At 43.2% G+C, this 14654-nt stretch overlaps 1 protein-coding gene across 3 annotated transcripts in view; it reads right to left on the bottom strand.

Annotated features, from left to right (window-relative positions):
- Positions 1-3292: 3292 nt before the first annotated feature.
- The window catches only part of LOC128612621 (TOG array regulator of axonemal microtubules protein 1-like), a 38313-nt gene continuing 26951 nt past the window's right edge, over positions 3293-14654 (bottom strand). For all 3 annotated transcript variants that reach the window (XM_053632927.1, XM_053632928.1, XM_053632926.1), the window contains exons 20-23: positions 14450-14621; positions 13891-14110; positions 13045-13131; positions 3293-6905 (exon numbers count right to left, since the gene is read on the bottom strand). In XM_053632927.1, coding sequence (XP_053488902.1) covers positions 6646-6905; positions 13045-13131; positions 13891-14110; positions 14450-14621 — 739 coding nt within the window. In that variant the 3' untranslated portion in view covers positions 3293-6645. The remainder of the gene's footprint in view (positions 6906-13044; positions 13132-13890; positions 14111-14449; positions 14622-14654) is intronic.

The following is a 14654-nucleotide window of genomic DNA, read 5'->3' on the forward strand; positions in this document are numbered from 1 at the left end:
ATTCGTCAAACTTAATCATCACAGCCAGGCTGTCGCATTTCTCCCCATTTCTAGTTGTTTTAAGACGTTTTGCTTCTAGTAATTTTGCCCCTGAGACATTTTTATTTGTTCTTCTGTAACACCTGTAGGTATCCCTGAGATGACTCCTCGAACCCATTTTTTTTATATCCAATCAACGAACAATGAACTCTCTTACCATCTATTTTATTCAGTTGCATGGCTTTCCCTTGCTGGACTTTATTTCTACAACTAATCAATAGTGGTCCACTTCTTAATATTTTAGCACTTTTGACCTCACCCAACAGTTTGTCTATCGATTTTGTTAGCTAAACCAGATTCCACTCACCAAACGTTGTACCTTCTTGAGATAATTTTATGATCACTTTGTGTTCCTCTTCCTGTTTTGCTGCTAAGCTAACACTTTGCTCGATATCTGTTTCCTCTGTGTTAGACATTCTCTTTTCCTTTTTTTCTGTTGTCTCGATCGTACTATGTTCCATACACACCTCTCTCCCACCATCTTCTTCAAACCTCGTCTCACTTCCTGACTCGTCACTTCCTTCTGCCATCTCCTGCCCAGTCAGAGTCCAGCTGTTGCCAAACCGCCAAAAGAGCAACTATGGGATTTGTATGAAGCGCTAGGATTTCATTGACGCTCAAAATTAGTATGAATATGTTCGCTTTAAGGTTGTCTATAAGCTAGTATATAGAAGATATACAGTATATAAGATATACTGTATATAAGATATACTGTATATAGAAGATATACAGTATCTCACAAAAGTGATTACACCCCTCACATTTTTGTAAATATTTGATTATATCTTTTCATGTGACAACACTGAAGAAATGACACTTTGCTACAATGTAAAGTAGTGAGTGTACAGCTTGTGTAACAGTGTAAATTTGCTGTCCCCTCAAAATAACTCAACACACAACTTTTAATGTCTAAACCGCTGACAACAAAAGTGTCAATATTTTGTGTGGCCACCATTATTTTCCAGCACTGCCTTAACCCTCTTAGGCGTAGAGTTCACCAGAGATTCACAGGTTGCCACTGGAGTCCTCTTCCACTCCTCTATGATGACATCACAGAGCTGGTGGATGTTCGAGACCTTGTGCTCCTCGACCTTCCGTTTGAGGATGCCCCACAGATGCTCAATAGGGTTTAGGTCTGGAGACATGCTTAGCCAGTCCATCACCTTCACCTTCAGCTTCTTTAACAAGGCAGTGGTCGTCTTGGAGGTGTGTTTGGGGTCGTTATCATGCTGGAATACTGCCCTGCAGCCCAGTCTCTGCTTCAGTATGTCACAGTACATGTTGGCATTCATGGTTCCCTCAATGAACTGTACCTCCCCAGTGCCGGCAGCACTCATGCAGCCCCAGACCATGACACTCCCACCACCATGCTTGACTGTAGGCAAGACACACTTGTCTTTGTACTCCTCACCTGATTGCCGCAACACGCTTGACACCCTCTGAACCAAATAAGTTTATCTTGGTCTCATCAGACCACAGGACATGGTTCCAGTAATCCATGTCCTTAGTCTGTTTGTCTTCAGCAAACTGTTTGCAGGCTTTCTTGTGCATCATCTTTAGAAGAGGCTTCCTTCTGGGACGACAGCCATGCAGTCCAATTTGATGCAGTGTGCGGCGTATGGTCTGAGCACTGACAGGCTGAGCCCCCACCCCTTCAACCTCTGCAGCAATGCTGGCAGCACCCATACATCTATTTCCCAAAGACAACCTCTGGATATGACGCTGAACACATGCACTCAACTTCTTTGGTCGACCATGGTGAGGCCTTTTCTGAGTGGAACCTGTCCTGTTAAACCGCTGTATGGTCTTGGCCACCGTGCTGCAGCTCAGTGTCAGGGTCTTGGCAATCTTCTTATAGCCTAGGTCATCTTTATGTAGAGCAACAATTCTTTTTGTCAGATCCTCAGAGAGTTCTTTGCCTTGTGGTGCCATGTTGAACTTCCAGTGACCAGTATGAGGGATTGTGAGAGCGATGACACCAAATTTAACACACCTGCTCCCCATTTACACCTGAGACCTTGTAACATTAACAAGTCACATGAAACCGGGGACGGAAAATGGCTAATTGGGCCCAATTTGGACATTTTCACTTAGGGGTGTAGTCACTTTTGTTGCCAGCGGTTCATAAATGCATTCAAAATTTACTCTCTTTCTCGACCACCATTTTTTGATGACATCATTGCACTGCACTTCAGTTTCTCATCAGATGTTCTGTCCAATCAAATGCCCTCTCGAATCTGAAGTGTCCTGCCCCCCCAACATTATTAACAAAAATCCATGGTACAAACTTTAGCCAGGTTCACACTGTACAATTTTGGCCACGATTTGGTTGTCTGAGACAAATTTTGAGAATCCTAAAAGATTCCTTTAATCCTAGGCCAAAAGTCTTTGATCGCTAGTTTGACACGTTCCCCGACAGCTGATCAATACTCGTTGCAATCAAATTTTTCCTCCAGTTCAATTCTGCCAGTACCGGAAGATTTGCGGAGTCCTGTAGTGTGGTTTCTCCTACTCAGTATGAGTCTTCTTACGTGCATCCATTTTAAACGTCTTGACTGTTGTACAGTCTGATATTAATGACAACTGAGATCCTACATGGTGACGTGGCTTACAGCGGGGATCATGTTCGTACAGTCTGACAAGCGACAGTCGCAAAGGACTATTCAAAATCACACAGTCTGCACCCGAATTTAACTGTCAAGTACAACTTAACCCCAGGCTGTGGGGTAAGCTAGACGCTATTGGCTATTTAAAAAGAAGGGAGGAGCCACTTGATATGTCCTGCCCTGACTTCCTGTTTCAGTGTATAACATGTTGAATAATGCTGCACGAATCAAGGCACTTCGCAGGGACTTTAAATGTACACTCAGTGTCCAATTTAGTCTGGATTATATATCATGTGCAAATATGTCGAAACATACATTGTGGCACAATTCAGGTAAATTCCTGAAGTGTAACAGAATATTCAAAACACCCCGCCCCTGCCTCACATCAACGCAAGAGTTTAAAATAAATGCTAAGAATTCAATGAAAGGTGCCAGAGTGGTGCATTGCCACATCACAGCTCCAAGGGTTACTGTCTGTGTGGAGTTTTGTATGTTCTCCTCATTTTCCTACGGGTTTCCTCTGGGTTCTCTGGTTTACTTCCAAAAACATAAAGGTAGATGAATTGGCTACGCTATACTGACCCTAGTTGTGAATTTTTGTGTGTGTGTGTGTGTGTGTGTGTGTGTGTGTGTGTGTGTGTGTACATGATGTCCTGGCATGGACTGGTAACACATCCGGGGTCAATTCTCCCCACCTTGCACCCAGTGTTGCCGGGATTGGCTCCGGATCCACCACAACCCTGACCAGCCCTGCTGAAAAGAAGAAAAAAAACCAACAAAAAACAATAGAAATCATCACAGAAATTCTAAAGGTTTCCTACCATTGAAAAACATCAGCTAACCATTAAAACCATTACCATTATTGGGCCTCAGTGGTATCCACTAGACATAACATGGCAACAAATTACCAGTAAAGGACAATTACAAGGACAAGGTTTCAGCAGGGACGATAACGCGGTTACTCAAGTTAAATTGAACAAAAAGAATACAATACAAGTAAGTGGGGAAAGAGAGAGGAAACATTTTTTGGCCTACACGAGGAAAAAGTATTGCACTGTGCTAAAGTAACATGTGAAATGGCCAAGTATCAATGGAAAAAACTATATGGCCAAAAGTATGTAGACACCTGACCATCACACCCATATGTGGTTCTTACCCAAACCCACAATTGTATAGGATATATTTGTATACTGTAGCATTACAGTTTACCTTCCCTGAAACTAAGAGGCCTAAACCTGTTCCAACATGACAGTGACACTGTGAAAATGGTTTGCCAAGTTTGGAGCAGAAGATCTCGAGTTGGCCTGCACAGATCCCTGATCTCGACTCCACTGAACTCCTTTGGGATGAATTTGAAAACCGACTGCGCCCCAGGCCTCCTCACCAGAAATCACTGCCTGACCTCACTATGCTCTTGTGGCTGAATGATCACAAATCCCAACAGCCACGTTCCAAAATCTAGTGGAAAACCTTCCCAGGAGAGTGGAGGTTATAATATTTATGCAAATGGGGACTAAATCTGAAATGGGGTGTTCAAAAACGCACACGTGTGTAATGGTCAGGTGTCCACATACTTTTGGCTATATAATGTCCAATGAATGTAAAGTGACTTAAAATCAGACTCAGATCAAAGCCAAACTCAGATCAAGTGACAAATAGTAACACATACAGATAATACCTTAATTTATCTTATCAGGTGTTCAATCTGTACAACTAAAAAAAAATAATAAACTGTTTGGGGAAACTGCCCTCAAAGCTCTACTACAACACAGAGAATGAGGAGAAACTTCTTCCTGCAGACCATTCGGGCCCTCAACCAGGTCAACACCTATGAGTATTTATACACAGGCATATACATACAGACCTTAGATTTCTCTGCACAACACCCACACACCCAACATTCCTGTCAATACACATGGCATATCCTGTAGGCAACTTAATAATTGTACCCGTACACTGAATGCGAATTCACCATCAAATATTTTGCGTCCATCCATTTTCAGTGGTTGTTGCAAAAAAAAAAAAAAAAGTCCAGGAGATAGTCTGAGACTCCTCCTATAAACTTACCCCACACAATGCTGTACAAACTCAAAACACATTAAACATACTTATACAGCCTGAAACGCAAGTTGTATCCAGGGTGGAGAAGCTGGATCAGGTCCAACTCCACCCCATGGACTTTTTGTTCTGTAGTAAATGGTACCTGGACATCTAACCATCGATCCATCCATTTTCTGTACCTCTTATCCTACACAGGGCCACATGGAGCCTGTCGAGGCGGTGGACACCCTGGACAGGAGACATCTCATTGCAGGGCACAATCACAAACCCATTCACACAGTACGGGCGATTTGGAAATGCCAATCACAATGCATATCTTTGGACTGGGGGAGGAAACTGAAGTATCTGGAGGAAACTCCCGAAGCACTGGGGAGAACACGCAAACTACATGCACACAGGGCGGAAGCAGGATTCAAACCCCCAACCCTGGATGTGTGAGGCCACTATAGGAGTGGCCTCCTGGTAGGGGAAGCATTATTAACCCAGCCTGCATTACTTATAATCTTCAGCTGATTGGTTGAGCACATTTATGCTGTAATTGGTGAGAGTAACATGGAAATTAACAAAAAGTCTCACAACTTGATTAGTTGATGCAAACTCATTGAAAAAAAAAAAAAAACCTATACATTTGAATGGATGACATGTTGGCATAAGAAATCTAAATGCAGTGGGTTCCAAACACATGATGCGTAAGTGATGCACACATGAAGCGATCCACAAACAAATTCAGAAGAGTCCACATTATAGTCTGTAAAAAAACCCAATATTTGTGGATCTCATTAATTTTTGTGAAACTCACATTGTTTGCAAATTATACAACAAAAATTACCCCATGTTAAAGCCACTCTACTGGCAACCTACTTTTACTCAAAGCTTCTTATTTTTATCATCTTACCACATGCATTAGGGGCGAAAAAATGCATGCATGCATGTATAGCAAACACCAAATCGTTAAGGTTTACTGAAATAAAACATTTTATTATATAGATCGATCTTTGTCGTACACCATGTTGAGAGACATGTTCAATATAAATTAACATTAGATCTCCAAAAAGGTATTTAAAGACTGGCACGATACTGAATTACAGACCTGGGCATAAATTCATGTGTAGACTAGAAATATATCCATTAGCATGAAGCTAGCTTTCATCATATGGTTTTGTTTTGCCTGTTTACCATCCACCAAAAATATGGCTGCTTAACATCCAGAGTTAATTTCTGTATACATCAAAATAGATCTTTTTGTACTAGAAATATAATCTTTTCACTCCACCTCTATATTTGGTCATGCAAGAAGAGAGTAGGACAGGTACAACTTATCAGTTAACAAGTCATTATAGAGTTTTCATCTCCACACACACACACAACACATTACATACTGAAATATAATATAGCATACATGAAGCTAATACTGTGCCATCACACTTCATAGCTATACAATACAAAAGAGTTTGTAAATCATAAATGCACAAAAGGTTTAAAACAACCATTTAAAGACACCTCGTAGAAAAGTCACATGACACAAATATTACATTCTGCATCGTTGCCTCAGGATGTGTCAACATTTTGTAAAACTCACAAAGAGCAAAAAAAAATTATTAAAAATAACCGCAACAATCACAGAACAATATTATAATAAGTAAAGTCACCATGACAAAACATTATCATTATAGTGTTACTAATTCAAAGTGCCAAAAGAGCAGGGCTCCTGGGAATCTTAAACCTGATATACAATAAACTAAGATCTATATTCCTTTAGTTCAGGACTTTTTAAAGACTCGTAGCATTTTTGCTCATTCAAAGTGATAGAAGTGTGATTCTTTATTTTTATTTAATTAATTAATATATATATTTTTAAAAGTGCAGGCACTGTGAGAAATGTGAGAACATCTCTATTTTCAAGTAGTTTGTCAGCTGGGGGTATGTTCTAACGTGGATTTCAGAGGGGTGTGAGGGTGTGCAGAATCTCATTCAGGCTCTTGGAGATGTTAGAAGGTTGTGAAGCAGCTTGATTTAGCAGCATGGGGCCCATGTGAGCATGCAGCGCTTGGCACAGGTTGGTGGTGGCTCCTCTCATGGTGCCACTCCTGCCGTGGACCGTGCCGCTCTTGCAGGAGGAACCCAGGAGGTGCCAAAGCAGAGGGAGTGCTTTCTGTTCAACCAGCTGTGGCTTGCGGGGGTACAGCTCTCTGACCAGCTCTAAGAAACAGGAATCAGAGTGTAAATAAATGTCATTTTTTAGAACATACAGTCATTGGGGAAAAAATGAATGGCTAAAGAAAAATAAATGAATAAATAAAATAAAAAAATCAAGGTGTTCAAATGTCCAAGTCAAAGTCCAGACCTTAACCCCACTGAGATGCTGTTGCGAGATCTTAAGAGAGCTGTGTATAAACAAATAAGCTGCTGCTTTGGACTGCTTTGTGTTGCCTTGTTTTACTTTGGTTTTGCTCTGCTTTGCTTCTTATTTTGCTTTATTTGTATAGGTTACTGTCACTAAGATAATTTTTTTTCTACTTCATCTGTGCTGTAACAGTCTTTATCAATTATGCTGATACCGCTATGCGGTAGTGGTGGTTTTGGTCAGTTTAGGTAAATTTGCTACCTGTAATCAGTTTGAGCTTGGGGTCATCTCTGTGTTTTTGTGACCGTAAGTTTGGTTTTTGTTTTATCTTGTTTTTATTCTTTTGTGTGCCTGTTTGAGCAGATTGTAATTGATTTCTTGTGTTTTTGTTTTCTCCTTGTAGGAGCTGAGTGCTTCCTGAGGCTGGGGGGAGTTCTATTTCATTTCTACTGACCGCCAGAGGCGGTGCTTTCAGCACTTGGATGTCCATCACGTGTACGTGCAGGTCGAGTGTTTATAACAACAAAGTCAACTGTGACCTGGGTGACGTGTGCCTTTTGCCCCGGTACTAAAGGCATGCTCACTCCGGAAACGACCTCTTGTATCTTCTCGCGTTGGTAAGCAGGTTTCAGGAGTGCAGGCACCGCTGGTAGTCTTGTAATCCAAAGTAGGGTTGGAGCTACGAACTTTCGTCCTCTAAAGACTGCGGTTAGCCTTTTTTTGTGATTATATCACTTCAAATAGTACAGTATCCAGCGAAAGTTAAGTGACTCTGCTATCAAAATCGTTTAGGAGTGGGCACGCTCTAATTTGGCAATCGGCAGTTTACAGTTCATTTTCAGTTTGGTGTTTCTCGCTTTAACGCGGATATAACGCGTTTTGAAAGTCGGATTGAAATCTCCTCCCATAAATTTCTGTTTATACTTATCGTGGAGTTATTCCCCATGATTTTGGTTGTTTAATTTTTTAAAAGCGGGCTGTCGGTAGGCAACGCACCCCGATTGGGCTTCATTGAATTGTTTTTCATCCCCACGATTTAGTTTGTGAATTGAATTAATTACTGGCTATAGTGTGAGTGTGTTCGCTCTTAACTGCTTCATATTGCACCATAGTGCACAGTTATCATAGAGGGATCATTCCCCAATATAGTTATTTGTTTAATTCTTATAATTGGCTCATTGTCCATAGGACAGGCTACAGAACGCCCCTGATTGGGGTTGTTTGAAACGGGTGATTGTTTTCATCCCCGTAATTTAATTCCTGAATTTAATTATTGGCCACAGTGTGAGCGTGTCCGCTCTTAACTGCACCATATCGCATTGCAGTGCATAGTTATCATAGAGGGATCATTTCCCAATATTGCTATTGTTTAATTCTCATAATTTACTCATTGTGGTAGGAGAGGCTACACAACGCACCCTGAAGGGCGGTGATCAAAATGGGTGATTGTTTTTCGTCCCCATGATTTAGTTTGTGGATTTCTTTAATTATTTGCAGAGATACGGCAAAGTGTAGATATTTCTCTCTTTGTGCTCAATTACCACCTGGCAAAGTGGTCACATGCACAAAGCCATGTGGATAGTAATTACTGCTAGTAACCATGTTTATGACATGTATTGATTGCCTGGCCCCTCTGGAGCTAGAGGATGGCCATGAGAGATGTCCCTCGTGCCTGGGGGTTGAACACTTAAGAGAGGGATTGACGGAGATGGCATGCATGAACTGCAGCTCCATGAGCTTAGCAGCACGGGCATCCAGGCTGGCCCAGTTAGAGGGCAGGTTAGGCACTCAACCGCATCCTACACAGGCCATGTCTCCCAGCTCTCATAAGCGCCGTAAGACCGATTCATGGGGGGCCCCTCGTCAGGGGTAACGCAGAAAGGTAGATCCCCTAGCCCAGAAGGTAGACACCTTGGCTTCTGAGTTTGCAGAGATCAAGTCTCTCCTCCTTAATCTACAACCACCCAGTGCACAGCCTGCTAGTGGTCCCGCGGCAGCTGCACCGCAGTGTGCTGCCTCCAATAATGTCACCAGCCTTTGAGACTCAGGAGGAGGATGCACTCTCCACTAGGGCTTCGGAGAGCCTAGTTATTGGGGGAGGTTATGACGAGGAGGGGGCAGGTGAGAGCTCCCATTCATCTCATCCCAATTCACAGGGAATGAGCCACAGTACACTGAAGGGCTCAGAGACCAGTCAGACATCAGTCAGGCCTGTGGTAAAAATGACCTTGGCACATCTAGGGTTAGATGCAGCACCTGTCCATGTGATTCCTCAGAGCACCTTTTTCAGGAAGACCTCTCAGTCCGCAGCTCTCTGTATCCCACCCTCAGCTCCATATATTGAGGAGCTGCACAGGTGCTGGGCAGACCCCAGACGTTTCTCTCATCTACCAACAGACTGTAGAGCACTAGTTAATATGCAGGATGCATCTGATCATGGCCTTGATTGCATGCCCAATATAGAGCCGGCTATTGCCGCCCTTGTGCGATCACCTGATGAAGCACTTCGGCCCGATGCACGCTGCCCCTGGCCACAGTGCCAGTTGACAGATGACTTAATTGTGAGAAGCTATGACACAGCAGCACGTATGGGACATATTGGGAATTCCAAATTCCATGTCACACCTTATGCTTGCCCTGTCCCAGACATTGCAGGCTTCAGAGGTTGACCCGTCTGCCCAGAGACTGAGTGACACCTCTTTTCAGGCATTCGCCTATATGACCAGGGCATTGGGGAGGCTAATGTGTTCGTTAACCCTCGCCCGACACCAAACATGGCTCACCCAGTCTCCACTTTTGGAGCCCTGCAGGAGAGCCCTCCGCTCCCTCCCGGTTATTCCTGGGGAACTGTTCGGCCCAGCTGCATAGCAAGCCCTGGAGCGGTTACACAGGCCAGAAACAGTTTGCGAGTCTGCGTCGTGAACACCCCGCTAGACAGAGACCCTCTAGAGCAACAAATACGGCTCAGTACATACCACAGCCAATTACCCAGTCGAGAGCACAACGCCCAGAAAGGTTTCGTCAGCCAACCCCAACCCAGCCCCCTCGCTTGGCACAGTGAGGCCAGACTTCGGGCCGTCGCCCCTACAGAAATTATAAGAGGCGACAGGGTAGACAATGACTGTACCACTCCCGTAGTCGGGTGCTTTACCAGCCAGTAGCTCAGATGCTGGGAAGTGTTTATGTCAGACCCCCGGGTTGTATCAACCCTGTCACAGGGCTACAAGTGCAAGCAATCTGGCACAGATATGGTAGGGCAGCGGTGGACCTTTTCACCTCACTGCCAACGACACACTGTCCCTTTTGGTTCTCACGGGGGGAACCAACAAGCCCCTTTGGCCAAGATGCGCTGACCCAGGCATGGCCAAATCGACTGCTGTATGCTTTCCCTCCACTACCATTGATACTGCCCTCCCTAGACAGGATCCTCAGGGGCAATCAGAAGGTGCTACTATTAGCCCCCAAATGGCCAGGGAGGGTGTGGTTACCACTATTACACAGATTACTCTACAGGGAGCCTTGGTGCCTCCCTGTGAGGAGGGATCTCCTATCACAGCTGGAGGGTTGAATCTGGCACTCGAACCCATCCCAGCTGCAACTTTGGGTCTGGCCTCTGAATGGCCAGAACCATTACTAAGGCTGTATGATCCAGCAGTTGTTCAGACCATCCACAACTCCCGTGCACCTTCCACCAATGCGTTGTACGCTAACAGATGGAAGCTCTTTTCTGAGTGGTGCCAGGCACAAAATAGGAACACGCTGTGCCATACCGGTAATCCTCAGCTTTCTCCAGTCCCGTCTTGATGGAGGCCTTGCAGCCTTGACCATCAAGGTATACATAGCTGCCATCTCAGCTATGCGTAATAGAGTAGATGGCGTGACGATTGGGTCCCACACCCTTGTGACCCGCTTCCTTAAAGGTGCTCAATGTCTGAGACCTCCTCGACAAAACCATGTATCCTCTTGGGACTTGCCTCTCACATTAGAGGCACTGTGTCAGCCTCCATTTGAACACACATTTGCTTGTATTTTCTCATTTGTAAGTCGCTTTGGATAAAAGCGTCTGCTAAATGAATAAATGTAAATGTAACCTCTAGAGCAGTTGGAATTTAGGTGGCTGTTTATGAAAACAGCTTTCCTCTTAGCCATGGCATCGGCCAGACGAGTAGGTGAGTTACCTGCCTTATCAGTAAGCCGAGAGTGCCTACACGGGAGTTCTGGGAACACAGAACCTTATGGCCAAACCCTTAATTTCTCCCAAAGACCTTTTCTTCGTCTTATACGAACCAGTCCCTCAGTCTGTCAGCTTTTGAGCCCCCAACTCAGGAGAAAGAGCAGGGGTTGAGTGCGAGTCTGTTGTGCCCAGTGCGAGCACTAAAGTGTTATATCCAAACGACTGCGGAATTCCGGCAGTCAGATTCACTGTTTGTCTGCCATACGGGGCATAGGGGAGGTCACACTTTGTCCAAGCAGTGTCTGTCAAAATGGATCGTAGAGGCTATCGTTTATGCCTATAAGGGCAGGGGCCTCCAGATCCCTAGTCAGGTTCGAGGTCACTCAATCAGGAGTGTGTCTACTTCATGGGCAGCCCTATGAGGGGTCCCTCTTTCAGATATTTGTGCGGCTGCGTTATGGGCATCAACCTGCACATTTGCAAGATTTTATAGGGTGAATGTGATCTTGCACAACCCAGTGGCTACAGCCATTTTTTCCCCGGTTTCACAGCCGTTATTAAGGGGCACATAGAACTTCCTCATGACCTTGTTGGTATTAGTCATCCAGGTGCTGAAAAAGCACCTCCTCTGGCGGTCAGTAGAAACGAAACAGAACGATGGTTACATATGTAACCGCGGTTCTATGAATTTCGGATGACCGCCAGAGCTTGGCGGTCACTCGGAAGATTCGTGAGAAGATTAGCAAGAGGTCATTTCCGGGGTGAAGGTGCCTTTAGTACCAGGGCAAAAGGCACACGTCACCCAGGTCACAGGTGACTTTGTTGATATAAACACTCGACCTGCACGTACACGTGATGGACATCCAGGTGCTGAAAGCCCCACCTCTGGCGGTCATCCGAAATTCACAGAACCACGGTTACATACGTAACCATCGTTCTTTGCTGCACCTTAGGCTTTACTTAACTAAGGGTCATTATTATTGCTGTGTTTATTTGCAGTGAATTTTGTGGGTATGATTCTGATTGGTGGGGTTCTTTTCCCTTTTGTATAGCTGATGCTGTTGTACTAGCCTGCCCTTCATACAAGAAGCCTCAGTCCTCCTATGATTTTTGTTAATTTCTTCTTGTGACTGTTTTATTTGACCAATGCCTGACTGCGTTGGTTGCTGGTTATTTTTTTTAAATAATTCTTGGCCAGTCCTTTTAAGTTTCAATAAAATGTATTTTTTATATGGAAACCCATGCCTCTTGCCTGTTCTAAGTGGATCGTATTTGTGTGTCCTTGTTTGGGTTGTTTCCCCCCCGTTTTCTCGGGGTGGCTTGGCTACGAACGAGCCACATGCTACATCGTCATTTAAGGTTAGTGTTTATTTGAATAGAAGTTAGCAAGGACCACAAAACTAATATTTAAATAAATAAAAACCTAGAAATTTATGGAGGGTGTACTTTGTTTTTCCCCATGACTGCATTTCATGCTTTATTCATTTTGTTTACAAGAAATTCCATTCTAGATATCAAGCTGATTTATTAATATGGTCTCGCAACAGCTAATAGTTATTACGAACACAAATACAACCATCTTTACCAACATCGTACTTCATACATTTTTCTAGAAATTTCTCTTAAGATTTTAAAATACAGGTCAATACAAACAATTGTATTGTTTTTTATAGTTACGTACCGAATGTGCAACATAATACGAATAATACGATTTCTGTCAGAACATGACCGTGATGTTTCTTGCCACACGTTACAGTTGACATAGACCTGTGGAACATACAGAAACTCTTCTCCAGGCACTCTGAGCATCCTGGACATACCTGCAACTCTATCGACAAGGTCCAGTTTAGCCTTCCCACTGAGAAACTGCGCCTTTGTGCAAAACGGCTGAAGAAGTAGAGTGTTGTCTGAAAAATAAACAAAAACAAAGAGAGAGATGACATACGAATTTGTCAGAAACTGAATTCTCAGAAACTTGTTTTGCATTCTAAACAGAATGATCATTAGACCTAAATGAATCACACATCATACACACGAATCACGCCTTTCAGCTTTTCAAATTACAAAACTGGCAGAAGTATAAAAAGCTCCACTATCTCGCTAGTGCATCCCAAAATATATAGTAGCAGCTCATTCCCAAGGACTGGTATGCAGGATAAATGTATAAAAAACAAAAAAAAAACAAAAACAAAACAAGGAACAACGTGTTTTTATTTAACAATGTATAATCACTGATATAGTGAAATTTCCCATAAGGAGACATTTATTTAAAATGTAATAGACCAAGCATCGAGTGTCAGCACTTTATAAAAAACCTATAACTTTTACGGCACGGTCTTCAAGACCACTTGGAGTTTCTGGTTTCTATACAACATGACAGCTACTTTTTTGTTTGTTTGTTTGATTAACTTTTTTTAAAAAAAAAAAAAAAAAAAAAAAAAGCAAAAGAATTATTATTTTTTTTTTTTTTAAAGAGGCTGGTGAGGGAACGACTATTGATGCTGTAAGTGATAACATGAACTGGTCTGGCAGATGAAGTTCGTCAACATTAAACGTAACTATAAACTGTTTAAAATATGACGTGTCTCTGTGTCAGGTTTCGTTCATTGTGTACGGCATTCATTTTGCATAGACCTCGGAGAAGTGCAGGAGAGAAAGGAACCCACCGAGGTTATTGATCAGAGCATGTATGGCGCCTGTCGCAGCGGTGTAGATGCCATTATTCTTCGAGTTGAGGTGGTTGTCCACTACAGCTGGGACGAGGATATAGACCGCTTGGGCCAAGTTGTCTTTAAGTAAGGTGATTATCTTCTGTAAGGCCTCCAACGCATAGAGGTTCACTTTGCTGTTTGACTCCTGCAGCCGTTCTTTAAAAGCATCAAACACCTGGGCGAAATACAGAAACAGTAACACACCTATACTATCTATAGCTTAGCTGTTCACTTTATTGTATAAAAAATATTAAGTAGCTTTTGGCCATTGGCCCACGTGCATACAGCGGCCATCTGTATCCGTAAGTATAAAAAAATGAGAATGGTGTTGCTGTGACAGGAGGTTTGTTTTCTTTCCTCAATAAAATATTTTGGAAAAAAAAAACAAAGTCTTCCGTTTGGAAACCCCTTAGCTTTTGACTATTTATATTCTCCCACTTTATTCTCTCTTGTACAGATACTTCTTAAAGCACACAAACAAAAAAAAAAATCTAAAGATGCTTGAATAAATTACCGGGAAGATGTTGCCCATGACCATATATGGGTTTTCCTCACAGTCAGTCACCAGCTGATCGATGCCCTTGATGCGTTCCCGGAAGTCCTTTGAAGCCAGCAGGGCTTTGAGCTGCTTGACATACTCGGTCTTGTCCGCGATGCTGCGGAACTGAGCTTTGTTGTTGTCTTTGCTGAAATATAAAACAAACACAAATGAAAAACAC

The sequence above is a fragment of the Ictalurus furcatus genome, chromosome 9 (genome assembly GCF_023375685.1).
Source record: "Ictalurus furcatus strain D&B chromosome 9, Billie_1.0, whole genome shotgun sequence".
NCBI classification, from domain to species: Eukaryota; Metazoa; Chordata; class Actinopteri; order Siluriformes; family Ictaluridae; genus Ictalurus; species Ictalurus furcatus.